We start from the raw sequence: 24,972 nt of genomic DNA, 5'->3' as shown, positions 1-24,972 counted from the left end.
GTGCATCTAATGCCAGGAGTTCACAGGTCCCTGTGCTGAGTGTCAGAAGTGTGTGTTGGGGGGGGGGGGGAGAGAAAGTACCAGTGTCTTTTCTTAGCCCTCCTATCTGTGTAGGAAAACATGGAGCTAAGCTTTGAGCCAATGTTGCCAGCCCTTACTGTGGAAGAGTCTACAGATTCCAAAGCTTTGCCACTGAAATGGTCAGCAGCAGCTTTTACTTTACGTCCAAGGAAATAATTTCACGGCACATCATCTTACTAAAACAGGTTGTAGAGTAAGGGAAAATGAAACTCTGCAAGGTTCAAAAGCACACCCTAGAGATATACCCTGGGCTGAATGGTCAAACACACACACCTTCCAACCTCTAGAACTATTTGGGAAATTGTAATGCAGACGAAACACTGCAGGCTGTTCAAATGGGAAAGAGAACTGCAGCACCTCCAACAAGGTAGCTGAGCGAGTGAAGGACAGCCAGGCATAAGGTGGCAAGACAGTCTTCTCATTGCCTCTTCTTTTCCCATCCATATCCAGGGCAGGAAAGGCAGTGCTAGAAACCATAGAGACAGACAGGGGTTGCCTATCTCATTTTATTGTCAGAGACGAAAAAGGGAAGGACCAGCCTGCACACACCACCCCATTGCAGCCTTGCTTACTGGGGTTGCACAGTGACTTACATGTTCCGGCAAGATTGCACAGGGCTGTTTGTGAGATCTCACTGGAACCCCAAACCTGCCACTTCTCAATTCTGCAGTAGCAGCGGTGGGTAGGTGGGGTACCTGCAGTGCTCTTCCGAGATCTTGCCAGAACCCACTTCAGCCACTTCTTTGGGGGAAGGTAGGATGCCCACAGCAGTGCCGCTCCTTGGATTCTGCCACCCGAGGCAGCTACTTCAGTCTGCCACATGAACAGGCCAGTCCTAGAGGCAAAACTACACCTTTACTTCTTATGTTTATCTCAAGATAAGATTAACCTATGGAACTCACTCCCCACAGGAGGTAGTGAAAGTCTTTAAAAGAGTCAGAAAAACTCATGGAGGTTAAGGCTATCAGCGGCTACAAGTCATGATGGTTGTGCTCTGCCTGCAGTCAGAGAGAGAAATTCTTTTGAAAACTTTGCTGGAAACTATTCCGGTTCTGCTTGAGAGTTTCCCAGAGTCATCTTGTTGGCCACTTTGGATTTGATGAGCCATTGGCCTGATCCAGCAGGCTCTTAAGTTGCTGGGTGCTGAGCAGCAGCCCTGAAAAAAATGGCTAAATGATGTATGTTGTTCCTTATGATCGTGTTTCAGCAAGGTTTCACACTCACAAGAGTAAAGGCAGACCACATAAAAGCCCAATTTTTGTCTTTATTTCTAACCCAAATATTGCAAATATACAGAAAAATACCAGTACAAATTTATAATATAGCCAGGCTTATTTACAAACTCTATACATGGCTCCTTTATTTTTCTTCTGCACCTTGCCTCAGACTGTACATCTTAAGAAATTATGTGTAGAGGAGTGTATTAGCTATGGCTTTTTGTTATGTTATATTTTACAGCCATTATGCACATGGTCTGGTCTGGTCTGCCTTACAGACACATCAGGGAGACAATGACACTTCAAAGCTCATGCAATGGCAACATTTCCAGGACTGCTTTGTCACTTAGGCAGCACCCTTAGAGCAGTGACGAAGATGCAGTGTTACCTACATACTCAACACTATGGAGGACAAGGCTACTGTTGTGTAGGGCGGCAAGTGTGTGACAGTAACAAGGATCTGGTTAGTTTATTGAGGTTTCTAGTTCCTTGAATGCTCTCACTTTATAAGCCAATGTGTCACAATGTATAGTGTCTTATGAGAGGGGAACCAACAGAAATGGAGCAATGGAACAGGTCATGCCCAGTAATGAACTCCCTTGCCTAACCACCCTTCCAGAGATACTTTAATAAACATAGAAAATAGGACATATAATAGGAAGAGTAAGTAGTCAGATTATGTTCTCAGTGAAATGGAAAAGGTCATCACCAGCTACATTACAGGCTTTTCATCACAATCCCAGCCCAACACTTAAAAGAGTTTCAGCCACATCACATGGATAGTAAAGCGATTTGAACCTGGCTCTGCACAGAACAGATGTAGACAAGAAGTTCAAATATGTTAAGAGCAGGGGTTTTTGAGCAGCTGTCAGACACAAGGTTATTGAGCCCCCTTCAGTTCCTGGTTGAGTAACTGTGAGTTTAACATTGACTGTAAACGCCACTCTTATTTACATGCAAGTGTGCTTCTGTACCAGGTTTAAATGGAGTGAGAATAAACAAGAAGTGGAATAAGCTACAAGTGTCTTCCAGGGACAAACGTTCCTCCTTGCCATGTGTTCCTCGTTGGTACCTTCTGCAAGGGACAAAATAATTTTGTACCAAGGAAGACAATGACACCCTGAGATATAATCAAATGATGCAGTGATGTAAGGGAGGAAGTAAGGGCCCAATAAAAAAGCACAGTAACGCCAAAGTAACTGTGGGAAAAACAAATCCAGGACAGACACTTTATTTCATGTTTCTGACTCTCATTATTGCCAAAAAGAGGGGTGGAAAGCTCTGTGACTTTAGCAACATGTCCTAACCACTAGGGCATAATTGATAGCCACTGAATATCTAACAAATCCTGCTTCTTTGAAGAAAGGCAAGCTAAACTGATTAATGGCGGAGTTACCCAACAGTCAGTGCCTCCTGAAAAATTGTGGAGCGTGGCATTCAGAGGGTAGATGCTACTATGGAAAAGGACCACTTCCAGACTGTCACTGGATGACACTCAGCAGGTTGCAGCATTACCAGCAAGTTTTACTCTGATAATCTTAGGGAAGTACTGGGGCTGGGTAAGGGGAAGGTGGTCCTTAAGCACCACACACACCAGAGACCCTGGGGAAAATATGCTATGTGTCCCAGGGCTCCTCGTGTCTGGATGCATGCCCTAGCACCACAAGGGAGCAAAGGCAGCCTCAGCCTGAAACCTCCAGTGAGACCTTCCTGGTAGTGCTGCCTCACCAGCAGGAACACTTGGGGAATAAAAGCAGAGTGGGGCAAGTTCCAGTATAGGCGTTCATAGCAAGATTAAGGGTACAGGTGGTATGTGGAAGGTATTCAGACCCTGCCACGCTCCCAACACAGGTAAGTGGGGAATCATATTTTGTCTAGGGGCTTATCCACATTTCCTCTTGTCCTGCTGCTTTCCTCCAGGGAAAACCGCTCTTTAGCAACCCAACCCAAATTGCCATTTGCTCCGATCAAGCACAAAAGTGTCGTTTTCCCTGGGGAAATGCAGCGGGAAGTGTGGACAAATTGTGACTAATCACTCACCTATGCTGGAATAGAACAAAGTCCTAAGATAAGTGTAAAAAGTACCACTGGGGACCAAAATTCAAGAAAATACATTACTGAATGTTATGAAGATCTTTCAAGTTCAAACATGTCTCTCCAAGCATCTCAGTCCCTTCAAGGCAACAGAAGCTGAATATTACCTATGTCACACACTGGCTCAATACTTTGTGTTTCTATGGATCCCCTATAGTAAGAATCCCTTGGATCTTACTATAATAGCTACTGGAGTGGGATGCCTCCGTCGCCAATTCACATCCCAACAGGCCAACTTTTAGCTACTGAGTTCAAGAAACTTAATTTACTACCTTCTCAAGGTTCAAGTCACAATACCCTCTGTGAACCCAAAAAATATTGAGAAATAGTTATGATTCCACATGGCACATAACAGTCAAACTGTGTTGTTGAACAGAAGTCGGAAAAACACAGTAGCAAAGCGGTGCATGTGTAGCAACCACTGATCTACGTATAATCTAAAAATATAATGAAAATTAGAAACACTTAATAACATCCTGGTGCTGCTGGTAGCGCAAAGAAACTTTCCTTCAAGAACCCGATTTAAAGCAAACAATTTCTGTTCCTTCATAACATTCTAAACAAGTCATATTTCTGGAATATCTGTATACTTAGTCTTACAGTTGATAAATTTAACCCCCCCGCCATGCTTTTGCTTTTTAGATTTATGGCAACACACATGCCGATTTCACAGTTTAGTTCCTTGGAATCGGAGAGCCACAGAGTTGCTCCTAGCCTTGGAATAATCTCTGCTTTGCACGGCACACATCTGCACAGTTGATTACATTTCAGTGAAAACGAAAAGCAACCCTGTTTTGGCACACAGCCCCGGGATGCTGGTTAGCTTTCTCAGTCCTTGCCATAGCATCTCATTGCCCTGCTTGCTAGGAGAAGTGCTGCTCACACTGCAACAGCTTCAAAGCAGTGTCATCACAGTGTTGGAGTGGAACATGTCCCCCACCCAGGGATTTGGAGCCTTCTCCTAGTAGCAAGGTATGTTGTACCTAGTAATGCTAATATTTAATGAAATGTTGCTTTCACATTCCTATTTAGTTTTCCTTTAAGAGTTGGAAAAAGAAATCTGATTAAAACAAAGTTACATTTTTTTAAAAAAAAGGTTTCCCTTCTTCCTTATTCAGAGCTGCAGTATCTCCCCCTTCTACACCCACCCACCCAAAGCAGTTCTTGCAGCCTTCTTGGTTTTAGACAGTTTGATGGAAGCAGTAGGAACACAGAATCCCTTGGATACGGAAAAGGCATTCAAATTAGAAGTAAAATGAACCGTCTGCATTCGTGCCCTTCTGTAGCAGCATCTAAATCCATGTGAATCCAATTCTAGTTAGATCTGCAATATCACTATTCCAGAAGGTCCTGGGAAGAAAAGAGGGGAAGATAATACTTCTTGTTAACATTTGATGATCATGATTCTTTGCAGTTTTGCTGTGGCAAATACAACCCACTTAGCCCCCCAGAGATATACAGCTGTTTCTTTTTCAAAGTGACATAAGCCAAAATCACATGCTTGGGGTTCAAATTTATCTTTCTAACCCAACATGTACTGCTCAGAAAGATGCATGGTGTGCACACATACACATCAGTTACAATCACTTGCCTCATCAGAATCATCATGGTAGCCCGTTTTATTGGCATCTGGTGTGTCAACGCCATCAAAGCCGTTCGCTTCCGCATGCTGCTGCAGGACAGAGTATCGGTGAACCAGAAACCTAGGGGCATGACAAACACACATGAAATGAACTTGGCCCTATGGCGGTAGCATCAACATTCTTTGAACAGAAGTGAATATAACGTCCAGAGACTTTTGGAAGAAATTAATATGGGTTGCTGCTGAGACACCATTTCTCTGGCTGTTTTATCTGGTCTAAGCCAATAAACACTGGGTATCTTTAGAGCCTATATAGGATTTTTTTAAAAAAACTGGTAGTGCAACAATGCTACATGAATCCATCTGTCATTTTGGGCTAAAGTGTCATGGCTCTGCAGCTGGCATGTAGTTTTATCTCTCCTGGCGAAGTTGTGGAACAGGTATTGGGATGGATGAGGGATGAAGGCAAGAATATAAGAGCCTGCTGTATCAGGCCAATGGCCCGTCTAGTTCAGCATCCTCTTCTCACAGCAGCCAACTAGATGTCTATGCGAAGCTCAAAATCGGGCAAGACAGAGGTACTGTGGGCAGGCAAGCCTGCTGATCTAGGAATGTGTGACCAGGGTTGCCATGATCACGTTTGCAGTTTAGGGGTTCTCCTGGACTCAGAGCAGTTTATGCAGGTACCCATGACATCAGTTGTCAGGCACTCCTTATGGGCTCTGGTCAATTTGCCAGTGGGATTCGTTTGTGAAGAAAGTGGACCCGACTATGGTAATTCATGCCCTGGTTACATCAGATTGGGTTATAATGTGCTGTACGTGGGTCTGCTTTTAAAGACAATTTAGAAGTGCCAGCTGGTGCAGACTGCTTGGCCCCCATAAACAGCTGTAGTCTGATATAAAGCCTTATCTGTACTAACTACAGTGGTTGCCAATGTGTTTTCAGGTCCAATCTAAAGCACTGGTTGTTAGTTTTAAAGTCCTAAACCATTTGGGATCTGGTAATTTGAACAATTGCTTACACTTCTGTTTGGGCTCCAAGACCAGCCACAAAGACCCTCCTTACAGGCCTACCACTAAGATCTATCAGGCCGACAAACATAAGAGCACCTTTCAGGATGGCCCTGTCCCTGTGGAACTCCTTCCCACAGAAGCCTCTCTGGCTTGTTTTAAATGGGCCTTACTGACTTCACTATCCCAATCTGCCTTAAACTGAATAAGGTTGGTGATTTTATAGTTACAACCCCTGCTGTTTTATATGTATGTGTTATGTTACATAGCTACTGTTTTTCTGTTTTGAATTGGTTTCATGCTCTTAATTCTGAGCTGTGGTGGCAGAGTCTCTGGCACTGAAAGGCAGCATAAAAATAACTGAATAATAGTTAAAAGTAAGAATGATCTTGCCAATCCCTTCCCAAGGCTCACCTTCCTCCACAAACGTATTTCTTAATGATGACTACTCCAGCTACAGCAGTCATAAGCATCAAGCCTATTACAGCCAGGATGACTGGAGTGGAGTTGGAGGAAGTAGACTGTAGAAAGAAAAGAGAGAGATGCATTAAGATTTTATGACAATTTATTAGATCACTTCGATTACTGAGTCATTTCTATAATGATTCTCCTAGCATATTCTCCCTACCTCAATAACTTACTCTCTTGTCCTTCATGGATCACAGGAGGATTATAAAGATTTGGGGAGAGAGAATGAAACAGCTGATTTTGGAAAGGGTGAAATTTGACTACTTAGTTCAGAATGCCAAACCGCAGCTTCAGCAGCCAATTTGGAAAGCTCATTCATTTTACTGCTTGAACAGAGTCAAGGTTAATATTGGCAAAGAATTTAAAGAAAAACTGCTTCTCAAATATTAACGACAAATGGGCTGTTTTTCAAGCACTCTTTTTACATTTTTTAGAATACTCTCTTTCTACCTCTCATATATATAGGCAGCCTGCAGCCTTTGAACTATATGCAGCCCCCAGCCCAATTTCAGTTGACCCCCTGAAAGCCATCAGTGCAGGCCTCTGACAAGAGTGATCTGCCACTCTAGCACACTGGGGAGGAAAAAGAGAAGGCGGTTCAGAGAGAAAAAAAAGGGATGATTCCACTCACCAGTGGCTTTCCCCTGCCAGCATATGGCCTCAAACAGAATAACCCAAGGAAATATGGCCCTTGACAGGAAAAGAAAGGTTGCCCACCCTTCCTCTCTTTATCTCTTTGCTCCACTTTCTTTCTGCATTTTTTAAAACTTACCAGCTGGCTTGAGTTCAAGTAGTTGCTAGTGCATTTTTTCTTCAGATCAGTCTCTTCACGGATGGGATTTTCCCCGCCAACACATTTGTCTCCTGGGATCTTCCGATATCTGAAATTCAACAAGAGTCTCAATAATCTAGTATTACAAAGCTTCTTTTATTAGTGACAGCTTTCCAAGCAACCTAAAATTAGCTAACCCCTTCATGTCCAAGCATCAGTGGGAAGTCGAGAACATGGTTTCACCATTGCCAGGCTGGGTATCCTCAAATCACCTGTCTGATATTCCCCAAAGCCATGGTTCTTTCAGGGCTGGGCACCTAAAGGGGTATGCATGTCAGGTCTATAGGGCTGCAGTGGCCTCCAAGAAAACATGGAAGTCACATGACATGAAAGTCCAGAATCCTCAAACAATAAATGCACATGTCATGCTAAATTATTTCAGCTGCTTCTGGTCCACAGAATTTATAAGCCAAGATAGTTCTATCTAGAGAACTATTTCCCCACCCAATACAGAATACATAATGAACCACCTTAAATGTATTACAGATGGCTATACTACATCTTCTACTGGAAGATATAGTGCCATGGTCACAACAGCAAGGGGCATATTTTGATTCTAAGGGAGATTCTTACTGTTCCAGAAACACAGCGTGTTCAGAGAGAGGAAGAGAATAATTTTACAGCATATTTGCAGGGCACCAGAATATAGTCCTCTTCCCAGTAGACTACATATATCTGTTTTATAAAAACAAATACACACAGGACCAAGCCACCTCCTCCATCAATAATACTATTATAATCATAGAAAATTACCCGCTGGTCTTTAGCCGCTCTCGCTTCCCATATAGACAAAATTCTAGGTCGTGCCCCTTCAGCTCTGGCTGCTCCACACACTTGGAATGGTTTTCTGGGCGGTAGTAGCCAAAATCACTGCATCACAAATCCCAAGAGTAGAAAGACAGACGTTAACAACCCCCACACAGTATGAGTATCGACTCATGCATCACTTCATTACTGCTGCAACTAAAAGACCTAGTATGTGGTTGCTCAAACTAGAATTATACATTTTTAATGGTTATTCAGGAATTTGGTGATAATACTTCACATGCCTAGTTGTATCACTGGCCCATTATACTGACAGAACATTCAGGAGGAGAAACTACCCTATGATGAAGCATCCAGTTTCTTCAGGGGTGGCAAATACATTTCAGCCCAATGGATGCATTGAGGGTTAGCCATGCTGCCAAGAGCCACATGCCAGCAGTGAGTGTGGTTGAAGTGGGTACAGCCAACACACACACACACACACACACACACACACACACCAAACAGACAAGACAGACAAGAAGACAAATGCTGGTTAAGTTGGGGCTGCAGAGGGGAGAATTCCCTGTGTTTTTTCTTTCCATTGCTAGCTTGGGGGCTTTCTTTTCTACCCTAGTGCTGTAATAGCAAGGGGAAAAAAATGTCTTCAAGGTCTTAACTCTGAATGACACTGCACCATAGGGATAAATAGTTCCCATGTTAGAAGAGATTAGAAGAAAGAGAAAAGGTTTTAGAAGACTTTTCTGTTTCCTTCCTGTAGGAGCTCCTAACAAAGGCAATGCACCAGAGGGAGATGTGGAGCTTTTCAAAAAAAATAAAAAGAGGTGCCAGAAGAAAAAAAGAGGGCTGTGGGTCACCAAAAATGGCAGGCCACAGGTTCGCCAACCCTGAATTATTTCCTACCAAGCATTAGCAATCTAATTTGCTAATATGCAGCACATGTATCCATGGCGATGAATATGGCCCTGAATGGAAAGCAGATTCAGTGTCAACAATGAACCCATGCAAACTGAAAAATTAGAACAGAAACCCATTTCAGTGCTGCTTGATAAACTGGCTGTGAATGAAAATGTTTTTTAAATATTCAAAAAGCAACAGCAGGTAGGAGAAGATGATAGAAATATTGGGTACTGATTCCTTCTAAGGCCCTCTAAAACAACCCCACAACCAGACTGACATCAGTGTTATTACTGGTTTTGTACAGCCTCAAAATCTATTGTGAGAAATCCAAATTGATCTCTCCATTTCCCCAGCACTCAAAAACCAGTGCTAGGCTAAAACTTGTCCTCCAATTTTGCCCAAGGTCATTTGCCCCTTTGCAAACTGGGGAGCTGTTTTCTGCACCTTTCATCACTGCTACATTTGTATAAATTTGTGTGCGTGTGTGTGTGTGTGTGTGTGTGTGTGCGCACTGCTTGTCTTATTCAACCATATGATGTGGCTAAGGAACCCTCTTTTTCCTCACTGAGCTCACTTGAAGTAGTTCAGAACTTACACTGGCTTCCATTTCAACAAAACATCCTGGAACACCCACATAACTATGTGATGTCAGCAGCCATATGGGTATACCAGGAAGTACTGCTGGGATGTAAGCCAGCATACAGAAAGCTTTCCATGGCTGCAAGTGTGCACAAAATTTCAGCTTTTAAAAACAGCTTCTTAAAGCTTGGGTGTTCCAGGAAGTCCTGCCAAGCTGGAAACCAAAATGAGGTCCATGTTGCTGTGGGTGTGGTGCTTTTGTTTACACAACATTTCAAGAGAAAAGCAAGGTGCTTTAGCCATCTCATAAGGTGGTGCTAGTGGAAATATCTGCTTATTCCCACCTTGCTCTTTTTGAAGGCATGTTCAGTTCACACATACACCGCCCCCTTGAGTGGTTTAAAAAAGAAGCCATTCAGGTTTAAGTCCAGCACTGTTCAAGACACACATTTATTGCAGTAATTTGTGTACTCTGGACTATGGCTCTGCAAGTTTAAGGAATGCAAAGGCCATGTTCAGTCTCGTTATTTTCAGGTATGAATTAATCATATACCAGCAAATACAGTTTGTGCAGTTAAAGTGAATTTGGCACTCTTGCACAATAAACCTGCTTACAATCTCCACCCAACCTGCCAAAACACCCTGGGATTTTTCTGGTAACAAAATGGATGGGGAAATGCACTGGAAAGTGTGAGATGCTGATGTTGTGCAGCATTATATCTGTGCAAACAAATCAGGATGAATGCTCAGTTAAACAGGTCATCAGAATGAGCCAGTACATGCTAGAGTCCAGTAGAACAAGCTACCAGCAACACCGTTCTGCTCCCTAACGTCTGCACTATTTTCCACCTTCTTAAATTACACTCCATCCTTTTCGTTGTTCATTTTTCCACAGCTGAATGCTCCCCACAGAAGTTATCATGAGGGCCTTTTAAAAGCAGCACACACAAGCAAAGCTGAACATCAGACGTGACTATTTACTGCAAAACCTAGCGGCTTAAATGAGAAGCCATTGAGATGCAGCTTATTTTCATGATCAAGTTCCCAGCCTGAGACTACTGGGGAAAATAATGAACAAGCAAGCAGCATCTGCTTAAGACCCTGAACCACAGGAAGTCTCATGGCCTAAAGCTTTGTGCACACCATACATTTAAAGGACATGACTTCCCCTAAAGAATCCTGGGAGTTGTAGTTTGTTATGGGTGCTGGAAACTGCAGCTCTGTGAAGGGTAAATCACAGTCACCAGGATTCTCAGGGGGAAGTCATGTGCTTTAAATGTATGGTGTGTACACAGCCCAAGTGTGGGATATGTTTATTGTCCCTAATGCTGCCCCTCTCCCAACACCCCAGTTCCTGTCCGAGAACTTCAGATCCTGCCAAAGCCAGATTTTGGATCTGAACAAACAATGAGTTTGTATGATTTCTTTTAGTGAAGAGGATTTCTGCCACTTTTGTCTCAAATAAATGGCGTAGGTATGTGCAACTGCATGACATCTGTTTGTGAAAGATCTGCCTGCTTTTTTAAGCAGGCATGCTCCTTCAGCCACAGAAAATAGACCATCATTAACCTGCACAGCTTGTTATACTGAAAATGGAATCTGGGTTGCAAAATGTGGCATTTCTTCTGAGAACCCCCAAGTTTCACCGTATTTAATCAATGTTTAATCACTTGACTGCCTCCTTGAAAAACCTCACACTTATAGAGTCATAAAACCACAATTCTACATACATCAGGAAAGGGGAACCTGTGGCCCTCTAGATGTTGCTAGGCTGCAGATCCCACTAATCATGCTGATTGGGCTGATTAGAGCTGCAGTCCAACACCTGGAGGGCCACAGGTTCCCCATCTCACTATTTCAGAAAATGAACTGCAGGTTTAATATTTCAGTGAAGCTCAAAGGGTTGGCAGGGTGGGAGTATGGTCACTCCCCAGGCCATTTCAGAACAGAAAAAAAACACAGCCATGGAAATAGATTATGGGAGGAACTCTCCAAACATACCAGAGGAAGTCACCTAATGTGCAAGTGCAGACAGATGGTTGCTTGGTCACAACATAGTCTCGGCCATTCTGACAGAAAGATGACTTGCGAAGGCGCAGGTATTCCTCTTTGTAGCCCAATATGCAGCCATCTGCTGGGTCATTGGGATTGCTGGAGTGAGCCAACCACTTTGTGTAGTCCTTCTCCATACCTAAGGAGGGAACAATGACCAGATTCCTGAGATAGCCAAAAACTACTAAAATTCTGTGGGCTTTTCTGTAGAATTCTGTGGTGCAATCAGCCACAGAACTGGGGCAGGTACTCTCTGGAATTAAGGGGAGCTGCCCTGTAGCTTTCTCAAGTGTGGCAGCCTTTGTGGGGGACAGGACATATCACATGGTTCCCCATGCCCCACCACCCTGTTACCCACTGCTGCAGAACAAAAAGAGGGGGAGGGAGGAAACCTCTCTCCTTCCTCTGCTGCCAATTAAAGGTAAGGAAAAGGAACAGAGAGGAGCGTGGCCTGGCGTAAATGGCTTTTTTCAGAGAGGGAGAAGGAACAGAAGATGGGTGTGCAATATTTCTGAGCCCTTACATTAGCTGGGGGGGGGGAGGGATATTCCAAATTATCTTGGAGGAAAGTTTTAAAGTTTTGCTCCCCCCGCCCACAAAGAACTTGAGTAATTTCCAAATTAATCTGAGGCAAGCTTTCTCATTTCTGGAGGAACTAACTTTTTTGTGGGGATTACACATGAAGAGGCAGCTAAAAGACCTGACCTGTGCGTTCTCAAACACAGTATTACACCAGTAGCCTATTGAAGATGCTCTAATTCATGGGTAGGCAAACTAAGGCCCAGGAGCCGGATCCAGCCCAATTGCCTTCTAAATCCGGCTTGCAGACATCAGGGAATCAGCGTTTTTTTACATGAGTAGAATGTGTGCTTTTATTTAAAATGCATCTCTGGGTTATTTGTGGGGCATAGGAAGTCATTCATTCCTTCCCAATATAGTCTGACCCCCAACAAGGTCTGAAGGACAGTGGACTGGCCCCCTGCTGAAAACGTTTGCTGACCCCTGCTCTAGTTGCATCACATTTTTTAAATTCACAGATATAGTCAAGACAATTTGAAGACAAGCAGCTGGCTAACATTCTTATTTGTTATAAAGGAAGAGATTACTCACACTCCCTGTTGAGAAGATCATTGAAGTCAATAGTATACGAGATCCACTGACGAGACAGGAAGCTCTCTGTAAATCCCCAGATGCTGACATTCATCGATTTTGCTCCTGGCTCTGATGCCAGGCCAGTAAACGTCATAGGATCCTTACTGAAAACATAGTTGTGCCAGCACTGCCCTTCGTCTGTGGAGAACCTGAAACAGATAAGATTAGGAATGGAATGGCATTATCACTGTGGTTAATTTAGACTGACAGAAATCCTAATGAAGCTTAAGGCAGCCACTCTCAAATACTGGAGATGCAAGATAGGTGACAGGAATATTAGACTAAACTACATGCTTACTTGCCACTTTGCATATCAGAACCTTGTACTGTGTCCATTTCTGGGCACCACAATTTAAGGAGGATATTGACAAGCTGGAATGTGTTCAGAGGAGGGAGACCAAGATGATCAAGGGTCTGAAAACCAAGCCTTATGAGGAATGGTTTAGGGAGTTGGGTGTGTTTAACTTGGAAAAGAGGAGACTGAGAGGGTGGCATGATAGCCATGTTTGAATATCTGAAGGGCTGTCACATGGAAGAGGGAACAAACTTTTTTTCTCCTGCTTCAGAGGGCCTTAGGACCTGAACCAATGAATTCAAACTACAAGAAAGGAGATTCTGACTAAACTTTAGGAAGAAATGCCTGCTGTTAAGAGCTATGATTCCCTCAGAAAGTGGTGGACTCTCCTTCTTTGGAGGTTTTGAAACAGAGGCTGGAGGGTCATCTGTCAGAGATGCTTTAACTGTGATTCCTGCATTGTATGGGGTTGGACTGGATGACCTTTGGTGTGCCTTCCAAGTCTACAATTATATGACTGACTTCTTTGCAAATGAGTGCCAGGAAAAGGTGATTTGCAATGGAGAAGTGGACGGGGACTTCTTCTGTCTGTTGCTTTTATCCTAGCTGGAATTCCAAACATATTTATATCTGCCTATTCTGGACGAGAGCTTGTTTTAAAAATGTCAATAGGGATAGAAATTAGTGGTTCTTCTGAAATCACTCCTCTCAAGCAACGGCTTCGTGGTTAGGATAGCCTCATTCTTTTCAAACATTCTAAATTGAGAGCAACCCAGTTTCTTCCTTTACATCATTCTACAGCAGTGTTTCATAGACTTGGGTCCCTAGCTGTTGTTGGACTTCAACTCCCAGCATCCCTGGCCACTGGTCCTACTAGCTAGGGATGATAGGAGTTGTAGTCCAACAACAGCTGGGTCCCCAAGTTTGAGTAACACTGTTCTATCGGGATAGTTCCAGGTGACGTAACAATGAGGAAGTGGGCACTGAACTTCTTGTGTCCTCCCACCATAGAAGTATTAACAAAATTAAGTTCCTGCATACTTAATCACATTGATAGGATGATCCGTTTGCTCAACAGCCACAATGATGCCCCCAGAATCCAGGATGGCATAGTGATGGGGTCCTTCAAGCATCCGTGCCCAGGTGTAGCCGCCATCATCCGAAATGTAAACATCTGGGTTTATTATTGAAATGGCATCCCCAACACTTCCTGCAACACAAGGCCATTGGCAATACAATGGATATGAGTACACTACAGTTCTCTCATGAAGGTCCACCACTTGTATTCATTCCTAAGTTCACCCACCCTTACTGGCAAAAGAAGGAAAAAAACAGATCTGTAAAATACAGAAACCAGTAGACAATCCCAAGTAAAGCCTCATCCTTTGCCAATTATCTTACATCGTATTATATGTACATAAGGATAATTCATTACCGTGAGCAATGACAATTCCAACAGCATTGGGCTCAGACAGAGGAGCCATTGGTACATTCAGCTTCTGGGAGATGCTGTAAGATGCATGGATGTGAAGGCTGCACTGTAAATGTAAGACAACCCCAATAAGAAAAGGAGGCAAAATGGAGAAGTATTAACATATTTGGTCTTATTAAAAGCAAAACAACCAAAAGTGCTTGAATTTCAACAGAATTGCCACAAAGGAGAACCTTTACTGGTGCAAATCCAAGGCAAACTGAAGCCAAGCTTCCAAGCTTTATTAGCTGACACACTGTGTTTTGAATAGCACATGGCCCAAGGCAGCTTCTTCCACACGTAATTCTGTTCCCTTCTGTTGTTGTTGTTTTAAATCAGGCTGAATTACAAACTGTCTTCTGTTGCATAGTTTGGGCCCAGCTCACTGCAGAAAGTTTTTCTCTTGCAAAATATCCCTAAAAATATGCTTTACTTTTATCTTTATTGTAAGTTAGATGCTCTAACCACGCAGCATGAGATAATACAACTATTGGTAAGCCAATTTCCTAATGGGGCTACAGCAACTTTAATACGTTTAATGCTATTTCAAGACCTATAAATTTGGTCTCTAACTATGATTTTGCACACCCTGTACCACCACACCCTAATCTTGCACTTGAGTCATACACTCAATTTACTAGGAAGCATAGTTTTCAGTAGAACCAACTTCCAAACAAGTAACTTAGAACTATAACTTGGCCTGACAATATTATCCTACATCCAATATATAAACATACAAACCTTTTCCTTATTTTTGGCGGTTGAGTCACATTTGGCATTTTCAGGTTTCCTCAAGTGCACCCACTCCCCTCCTTGATCAAAGGTAATCACCGATTGGATGGAATTATCTGATTGAGAGGAGAAAATGTAAGTATTTGTGCAATAAATTCTATACAACATACTTACTCTCTGAGTAAAACCCAATGCAGTGCTAAGTCTCGCATTCCATCAGTGAAGGTTTTATTGTGAAATGGAACATTATCTGCCTCTCCTCCTCCCATATGCCCCCTAAATCTGTTCCATGGGTTTCCCCAACCCTCTGGATTATATTTGGGGAGGGTGTGGAGTAAGTGCTGAAGGTGGGGGGCGGGGAGAGCCCTGTGGCACAAGTGGAAATGCTTTCACTAATGGGATGCAAAGGTTGAATGCCTCCTGCTATAATTAAAAAGTGGATGCTTTCTTTTATTCCCATGTCATGTAGCAACATTCCAAGCATTCAAAAAGACAGGACATCTTGCAAAAGAGGACCAAACTCTGTGAAAATTGAGTAAGACTGCAAACCTAGTCCCACACTGCGCTGTTGAGACTCATTGGATTGGCTCCTGCAGCACACTGGCTGAGTTCAATGTCAGGTCATCAGCCATTATTTCAGGGACAAACTTTCCAGTACTCACAGCTTGATATTAAAGCTCCAGCCCCTGTGCAGATGTCATCTTTCTGCTTCAAATAAGACACTCCTGATTCCCATCTATAGGAACTGTCTGCCTTACAACACAGTTTAACATATGAGTTTGGCTTCCTTACTTCACTCAGACTGTCTAAAGAGATTCAACCTGGGCTGAAACTAAGTAACTCTATAGTACGCATGGGAAACATGTGGCTCTCCAGATGTTGCTGGACTACAACTCCCATCATCCCTGTCTCTTGACCATGCTTGCTGGGAATGATAAGAACTGACTATACGAAGAGGCACAGGTCCCCCATCCCTGCTTTACAGGATGGGGTATTAACAGACATAGCAAGCACAGGAACAGATCAATGTTGATTATTCCTATTAACTTCATAAAAGCAGAATTGAGAGTAGTACTGCAAGACAAGTGAACTTGTCCTCGACAGACTAAGACAGTAACATGATTGTTTCCTTTAGTCAAAACACCTATGAGAAAACCTAGCTTCAAAACAAGCTATTTCAAACAAATTAGCAAACATAAGCATTATGGATCTCCCAAATGCATCTCCCAGAAATGCCTCAATTCCATTTCACTGAAAAGTTTCCGCTACTTTCCTAACAGATTCCTCAATCTTCAATTACAGCCAATCTAGAATCCATCAGTCCCCATGACGCCATGCAGAAAGTGAGTACTTACCCTCTGAGAGCACACTAGTGATGTAGATGCCTCGCAAGGAGGTCACATTGGTGAAGTCCGTCTCTCCCCCTGTGGTGGTATAGAGATGCCTTTCTAGGGACTTCGAATATATGATGCCTTGGTCATCAGAGGTGTAAATTGTCCCATACCCAGTATCTGCAAGAAAAACAACAGGTTGCAGGAGGTGGGGGTCTTCCAAAGAGTCCCTAAGGAACGGGGCTCTCATCTCAGTATTAGCAACATTACCATTAATTTGAGATTACCAGGTCTAGAAAGCTGGTAGACCTATGCTTATGTCAGTTTCGAAGCTGCCTAAAACTATTACAATAAACTGGATTGGGAAATAAATGAGGACTATATGAAACAAATGAACAGGGCCACAGGGTTCTTGACAGAACAAGGGTGAGAACAGCGGGGAGACACCAGGATCTCAAGTATGTGGACGCAACTACAACTGTCCTTCCCTAAGGGATGATCTGGCAGTCTTTTCACCAAGTGTATGATTCAAATGCTTTACCATTATGAGCGCATATATGTTATTTCAAGGATTAACCTTAGGCGCCTATATGCTATACTGTTCATCTTCACATTTTAAGAGCTGGTTCTCTTCATGAACCATACAAAGTTTTGCTACCCACATCAAATGCATGTTGGAATTCAGATCTTTTTAAGATTTTTAAGAACACACTACACCAAACTCCCTTCTCTCACCTCCAGGCTCATCTACATGCATGAACACCATGTCATCATTAGCTGCCAAGATAGAGTAAAACTGCTCTTGTCCAACTGAAGGAAGTTGTGCCATGTTCCAGGTTTCTCCATGATCCAGTGACACATGGATTCGTCTTGTATTGCCCTAGTGAAGGCAATGATAGTGTTGTTGAATTACTACCACATCCTAGATACTATTGGTGTTTATATAGGAGGTTATTCCATGACGGATACCAGAAATTCACACTACATAGTCTTGATAGTATACTAAATAAGTAATCCCCTGCGATAACTCCCTTATTTATCGACCTGATACTATATATTGGGATGGGAGCTATAGGGGCACTTCCTCAGTGCATAGTGAACTGTTATCTTTATTAAGGAGTGAAATCACTGAGTGGAATTTAACATCAAGCTCTTCCAGTTGTTCCATCTGTACAGGCATTCCAGGTTGCCATTTCTGCACTGTTTGAGGGTTTATCCTAACATCCCACCAAGCAAATTTTGGGGGGCACAGGAGTGGAGGGAGGGAAGCTCCGTTGCACAAGTATAAATTCTTGCACAGGGTTTCTGCTGACAGGGCTGATTACCTTGCCCAATTTTTTTAACTGAAAAATCAGTGGTGCTAAACCTTGGCCTGGATGCCTGATCAGTCAGCCACTTCTGGCCACTTCTACAGCTGGAGGGTTGGCCAAGGATGAAAATGGCCCTCAGACTAGAAAAAGCCACTTGCATTAAAAATGAACTCATATACATCAACAAACACTGGTTCCTTTGCTTTCTATCATAGAGGGGTGGGACCCACTGCAAATTAAACTCTTGGGGCCTATGGAAATAGAAAAAGAGAACAGTGATTTTCCTACCTTTTCTGTCATCACAGATGCAAAGAGGAAGCGTCCTCCAAGACCAAAGGAGTAGATTTTGCTTCCTATAGTCTTGAATGTCTTCCCAAAGTCTTTGGTCCTTTTCAGCTCAAGTAACCCAAGATCAGCTTCTTGTGAAAGAGGAAGTATATGAACATTGTCCCGATTAGAGAGATAGAGAAGCCCTCTTCATGAAAGCCCTCTTCAGCAAAGAGACTTCATCCACTGAAGGGGTTGCAAGGCCACACCACTGCCCCATGAGCCTGTAGTTTCCCATCCCTAACCCCCCCCCCCAATGTCCCTGAAATGTCAATGAGCCTGGAAATCTGCAAAAGAAAAATCTAATTGCATAGGCTACTCTTTTGCAGGCACCCGTGGTCAAACATGCAGGGGGTAGGCCTTAGGGGCTGGACTCTGCAACTGCTTCAACATGTAGTGCCCCTTTCATATGAGTAATGTGTGAAAGGTGCTATAGAGCAAATGGGGGGGGGGAACAGCTTCAAAGTCCTCATTCTTTAAAGCAGGCCCATGCTAGGTCCATTTAAGGTGCTGGCTAGCCTGCACAGTGCTGATCTTTTTTAACACATAGGTATGCTGCTCTTCAGTTTAGCAGAAGTCCAAGGATGGCTCATAATAATAATAAAGCACAGTATCAAAATACAAAATAAAACTCAACATAACCCAACATAACCCAAAATTTGAGTAACACCATCAGAAGAATCAGTAAAAATAACTGATTAAAGCCATCCAGCTTACATTAGGGCCTCTGGTGAAGATTGTGTTATTTAAGCATGCTCAGTGAGAGAAGTGGTGTCCGTTACACACTGTGTTCCCAAGCTGTTTAAAAAGGGTGAGAACCAGCACTTGAAGCCATCTTCAGAAATGGACTGTCTGCAAGTGAGTTGTTAAACAACTAATATGTATCATTATTACTTGTCCTTGGGAATACTTACTACAAGAGCCATTCAGGAATGTGGTGAAGAAAATGGTCATGCCAGAGCCCCTGGAAAAAGTCAAGGGGAAGGAGACTGAGAGCAAAGTCCTGAGAGCAAAGAAGCTAGCTAATTCAACAACTGGCAACAGAGAGCCACTTAACTGGAAAAGTCAGGGATGAAATCTGGAACCCTCTATACAGAAGGCAGGTGCTCTACTGCCAAGCTATTGGATCTACTCTCCAAATAGCCCTAGTACCCGTAAGGTGAAAATGATCCAAAGCTGGAAAATTTAACACACAGCTACCAAGTTGCCCCTTTGTATAGAGCTCTTCCTGCATATGCAAAGTGTATGCAGAAGGCATTACAGCAACTTTTCCAAAAAAGCACACAATACAAACATGACCACAAGAAGGGCTATTAGGGACCAAGAGAATTTCATCCCAAAGAGAGTTATCTTTCTGTTTTTGCAAGCAGCCAGCTCTAGTGTAATCAAGAGAACATTAAACTACTAACTCTCCCTGGGGAACATGTTTGTTTTTCAGCTGCTCACCATTTGGCCAGGCAAACATCTTTGTGTATTTCTTTCCATTTCTCACCAAAGGTCTTAGATACCCACAGGCTGCCCTGAAAACATTAAGAAAGGATTATTCATCATCTGCTTAGCATTTTCAAGTCTGAGCTAAAGATATTCATTAAAAAATATTTTAGCCCAGATTTCCATTGAAAAGCTCAAGGTGGTTTACAATCCAACCAAGATATTAAAAAATAAAATGTAAAATAATCAGTAAGGCAGAGAAAACATATCTAACATATCACAGAGAATAAGATTAGCAATATGGTAGACCAATTTTTTGCCGGAAGATACATCTTTGCACAGCAGTGGAACACCATCAGAGAAGGGTCAAGATGTGACTCCCCTTTAGAGAGTAACTGAAGTGTTGGTGAGCCCACAGAGAAGGCTCAATTGTGTACAGCCAAGCACAACTCAGATGTTGGTGAGACATGGAAGAGAACCTCCATAAAAGATTTTAAGGGCAGGAAAGCTCATATGGGAGAGGACAATCTTTTAAACATCCTAGTGTCAAATCATTTAGGACTTTAAAGTTCATTATCAACACTTTGAATTGGGGCCAGAAACACAACAGAAGGCAGTAACAGTCTGGACACAGTTTCTTGACCAGCTGAGGCTTCCGTACTTCAGTTCTACCACTGAGTCAGACTGTATCTCTTAAAGCAGTTTGATTCACCTATATACAGAATCTCATAGTCCTGTTAGAAAAGAACTTCATGCAACCAATGCAATGAGTTTCATTTAAAATATACCCCACACTTTCATTATGTAACACAGCACTTAGGGCAAAGCAGTAACTATGACCATACAACTGCTGTATTGATGAGACAGGAACTATGACGCTGCCAATTATTACCACAAGGGGTCACACAAGAGCCAAGCCCTCCTGCCCACCCACCCAAACATACATTAAGAGTCTCTCCAGACTGGAGCTTTTTAGTGGGTGAATTCTGCAACATGTCACTGATGCAATAATTGTGGTGGATTGATACTGGACCATCCCTCATTCCACTTTATTAGTTGTTCTGCAATGCTTCCCCAGTATTACGCCATTATTGCTGTTTGGAGCAGTACTCTTGCACTACAGTACCGTAAAAGCAGGACAAAAACTAAAGCAAAACATTTGTGGTATAAAAGGTTACAAGGATTTCAACAGGACATTATGGGATAAGCTGAAAATGAAGCAGTGTACCCACTCTAGAACTTTTTCAGGTTTAAACAGTATTGAAAGTGGGATCAGGAATAACAGCCCCAATACCATCATAAGTCCAAATCATCATGAATGCATAATAAAAAGGATGTCTGGAGGAGCCCTAAATGGCTTCTTGGAGCCTAGATTCAGTGCCTAAATTATACCAGTGAATAAGTGAACCAACAGCTCTATTCTTCCCAAATCCTTACCTCAATACTGAGGGCCAACAACAGATCAGAATTCTGAGGGTGATAAATTATTTGAGTTGAAGGATGGAAAGGAATATCTGTCAACTGGAAGTTCTTAGCAAAATCAGATGATCGAAATATTCTTCCTGTATGGTATGGTCTAGGTCTGTCCCCCGTCAGTATCACCTAGTCAGAAAAATAAAGATCAGTGTCCCTTCTCAACATATCTGTGCTTCTAGTTTATCACAAATAAAGAAGTCACCTGAAGCTATTTGAAACATTGCAGTTTTGAAGTTGGCAGAAACCAGAATAAAAATCCCAACTGTGTGGGAGAACAGAAATCCTCACTAACCCTTAGTGTTTCTTGTGCTTATGCTCCTTGTGCAAATTAGCTGTGCAAATTAGTGCAAAGGGACTGCTTCACAAGGATATGAGTGCTTAGCTGAATTCCATTAATTTTTTTAATACAATCTAAAAGGATGTAACATTTTTTCTCACATCCATCTGGAAGTCATGTGGGAATAAACCAAACCCATAAAGACCAAAGGAAACAGTGATGACCTGAATAAAACCAACAATGTTGGTGTAAACATTAATTCTCTTTCGGCAGCAACTAACAAGTCCAGAAAAAGTAGTAGAAACCCTATAAACCACCACCAATCATTTGACTATTAGAAATATGTCTTATGCAACCTGCTTTAGGATCAAACTTTGTACAGCGCACTACAGAATGTTCTGCCAAGGCAAATGAGCTGCTCTGAGGACGAGACTTTGTGAAAATCACACAGCCATGCCTAGAACACTGTGTGATTGCGTAGGTACTGTAACGGTTTGATTTAATCTACAATCAGGTAAACTGGAAAAAGCAGGTAATGGCTCCAACATACAACCAGGAAGCATCAAGCAGGATGCTATTTCTCAAGGTCATATAGCAAGTCAGTGGAGAGTAGGTTGGATAGGTAGGTGAGTAGAGATTTTGTGGCAGAAATCTGTACTCCAGAGATATAATATGATATGGACAACTAGGCTATATTGTGCAACACTGTAAACTTGTTAAGCAGTTGGAGAAATAGGAACAAAGCCCACATCCTACCTTCCCTGAATTTTCTGGTCCAATGGCCATTCCAAATTCTGTCCGGATGAAAGTGTTGTTAATGAGATCCGTAATGTCTACAAAAGTTTTCCCATAGTCTTCACTACAGTGAGAAGAAAAAAAGACATTGTAAGTGTAAAAGCTCCTCAGTACAGGATAGTTTTGCAGATGCAGCCATTTGTGTTTGGAGGCCTCTTAAATCAATAGAGCACACCAAAAAAATGATAGAAGGAACCAAACCATTTTATGGTCACCCTGTGGAGGTCACTTAACAGCCCTCGTAACCTTTGTTTCAATAATGTGGTGAGCCTATGTTTGTAGTAAAGTTTCTGACACCCGCAAAGTTGTTGAGATTTTTAAAGAATTTTTCACCCAAACACCAGGACCATAGTACCATACTGTGGGCTTGCCATATTTCATAAAGTAAAAATCTAGGCACAAAAAATTGTTGAGCTTCGGGGAAATCGCAAAAACAACAATGCCGATATGGGTTGCCATACCCCGGATCTTCTGCCTGGACCCTGCTTCTGCCTGCAGTGTTCCAGGTATGTCTGGGATATTCCAGATGTATGGCAATCCTACCATAGTAGCAACATCTGAACATGTAAAAACTAATACAGGATACCTGTGAAACAGGCAGGACAGCTTCTTCAGATGATCACAGTGATCTGGCTGGTGCACAAGGCAGTTCTTAAAGTAACCTGGTACTAGACCATTTAAGGCTATGTACACTAAAAAATAGTATCTTGTACCTAGCTGGAAAATGTACTGGTGGCCAGTACAGGGCTTTCAGCACTGTTGTAATACACTACTGCAGAGCTGTTCTGCCCAAAAGTTGGGCTGCACTAGCTGTAATTTCCAAACCAACCTCTGGGGTAGGCCCACATGCAGTGCACTGCAATAGTGCAGTCCAGAGGTTACCAAATCATGCACCACTGTGGCCAAGCTATCCCTGTCCCAGAACAGCCATACCTAGCGTACTAGCTGAAGCTGAAAAAAGGTACTTGGTCTTTAATTAGCTAGAACATTGCTGCTTATGCTCTGTTTTTTAAGCCTATTACTTTCCCTACTCACTTTATATTGAATGTTTTAATACATCTCCTCAAAATGGACACCTGCACTTCCTCCTTGAACTTTGGTTTGTAAACCATCTCCCCAGGGCCAGCTGCCCATGTTTACAGCTCTCTGACAACTTGTAAGAGAGTTAAACAGGAACGCGTCTGAGGTAGTGATGTAAAGCACTTCCAGCTTCAAAGCCAGGGAATCAATGGAGGTGCAAGGGTATCATTTATTAAAGGGAAGCCCCTCAGCAGAGAAAGTTGCTTGTTTATCAACAGCCAGTTACTAAAAATCCACAAAAGAGCATTCAGTCTAAAAGGAGGAAACACTAGTGAAAGTAATCATGTGCTGGGGAACACCCAAGAGGGCAGGATGGACTTCGCCTGGCATCTATAAGAAAACAAAGGCAGGGCCAGGTAAATATTCCAAGGGAGGGACTTGTTCAGTGTGAAGCTCCTTGCTCTATATAGTAGCCGTAATGTACAAACTAACCCTACGAGTTCCACATGTAACCAGCCAAGACTCCCATAAGAAGTCTTGGCCTCTTGCAAGACTAACTCTACCCAGCCATGCTATCCCTACACTTTCAGAAGCCTCGAGTTAGAGACCTGCACATGGCAAAGAGTGCCTAAATTTTTTCTAAACTAATAACAAAGGCTAGAGTTTTTCCCAGTTCTCTTTCTCAGGATATCTGGCATTTTAAATTTGTCACACTTTGCATATGTGAGCCATTTTTTAAGCAGGGTCACTTGTAAGCCTATTCCAGCTGTCGAAATGGGCAGCAAAATTTGGTGAGTGCCTGAACTTCTCAGCTGCCCTTTACCTTTCCCAATGCGCCTGGGAAAAAGGGTGCCACCACTGCACACAACTCTTAGCAGATGCTACTCCTAGCCAAAGGGAATTGCTCTTAAGACTTGCTGTCTGTGGTGCAACTGATTTTCCCCAGCCGCTAAAAAAGAGAAGCTCAGCCACACCAAAGAAACAAGGAAGGAAAGATCTGTCTGGCTTCTGTCTGGCAAGGAACCACACCTAAAGAAAGTGCAGTTTGGACTGTGGTTCACACAAGCTCTATCCCAACAGGAAGCATGGGGAAAGATAAAGAGAGGTGAGCTTTTCAAACCCTCTCAAGCTTCTTGACACCAGTAGCAGCGGTCAGTAAGGAGTTTACTCCTGTAGGATTTCCAACAGGCGGGCAGAAGGGGGATGGCTTACTTACAGTCCCTTAAGGCAAGCTAGATAATAAAGTAGCATATCCATTGTTTAAAAGGCAGAGATAACTGCCTCTGACAAAGAATACACCACTTAGTATATGACTTATTATTAAACCAGCAAATCCCTCCATGATTGCTCCTGTGCTTTTGGTCAGCTTGTGTCTCTTTACATGTCAGAAAGTTAGACTCTCCCCAAGACAGGATAGACCTCAGGATGCAACACTGACCACTTATTCAACCTGCTGTTCATCACTGGCTTTGTAAAGAGGGTGACCTATCACTAGTTTAGAAGCTCTGTCCCTAACCTAACCACTGTACATAGGCAATGTGAGGCTGCTCACAAATCCTCATATATAAGAATCAACAGCAAGCTCTTGGGCTTCATTACAATGTGCATTTCAGTTCATAGACATTCACAACACAATGCTCTCACCTTCTGTAGAGCTTAGACTGCCCGAAACTCATGATTACCAGAGGTATCTGAAATGTGGTCAACACAAGAATAACCTGGAAAGAGAGAAACCTGTTAGCAACAATAGTCTGAGAACAACAGCCAGCACG

General features: G+C 42.8%; 1 protein-coding gene across 2 annotated transcripts in view; it reads right to left on the bottom strand.

Moving 5' to 3' along the window:
• Positions 1–1,325: 1,325 nt before the first annotated feature.
• The window catches only part of SORT1 (sortilin 1), a 50,770-nt gene continuing 27,123 nt past the window's right edge, over positions 1,326–24,972 (bottom strand). The window contains exons 3-20 of one of the 2 annotated variants that reach the window (XM_028733887.2): positions 24,845–24,918; positions 22,142–22,244; positions 21,070–21,234; positions 19,648–19,721; positions 19,116–19,165; positions 18,163–18,290; positions 17,300–17,444; positions 16,589–16,744; positions 15,243–15,349; positions 14,466–14,568; positions 14,072–14,240; positions 12,694–12,884; positions 11,533–11,722; positions 8,041–8,157; positions 7,228–7,336; positions 6,402–6,508; positions 4,984–5,095; positions 1,326–4,742 (exon numbers count right to left, since the gene is read on the bottom strand). In XM_028733887.2, coding sequence (XP_028589720.2) covers positions 4,728–4,742; positions 4,984–5,095; positions 6,402–6,508; positions 7,228–7,336; positions 8,041–8,157; positions 11,533–11,722; positions 12,694–12,884; positions 14,072–14,240; positions 14,466–14,568; positions 15,243–15,349; positions 16,589–16,744; positions 17,300–17,444; positions 18,163–18,290; positions 19,116–19,165; positions 19,648–19,721; positions 21,070–21,234; positions 22,142–22,244; positions 24,845–24,918 — 2,115 coding nt within the window. In that variant the 3' untranslated portion in view covers positions 1,326–4,727. Of the gene's footprint in view, positions 4,743–4,983; positions 5,096–6,401; positions 6,509–7,227; positions 7,337–8,040; positions 8,158–11,532; positions 11,723–12,693; positions 12,885–14,071; positions 14,241–14,465; positions 14,569–15,242; positions 15,350–16,588; positions 16,745–17,299; positions 17,445–18,162; positions 18,294–19,115; positions 19,166–19,647; positions 19,722–21,069; positions 21,235–22,141; positions 22,245–24,844; positions 24,919–24,972 lie in introns of both variants that reach the window. The other variant, XM_028733885.2, reaches the window with a different exon arrangement.

Source organism: Podarcis muralis, chromosome 5 (genome assembly GCF_964188315.1).
Source record: "Podarcis muralis chromosome 5, rPodMur119.hap1.1, whole genome shotgun sequence".
In the NCBI taxonomy this organism is placed as follows: Eukaryota; Metazoa; Chordata; class Lepidosauria; order Squamata; family Lacertidae; genus Podarcis; species Podarcis muralis.
This window is presented reverse-complemented; position numbering and strand designations above follow the sequence as displayed.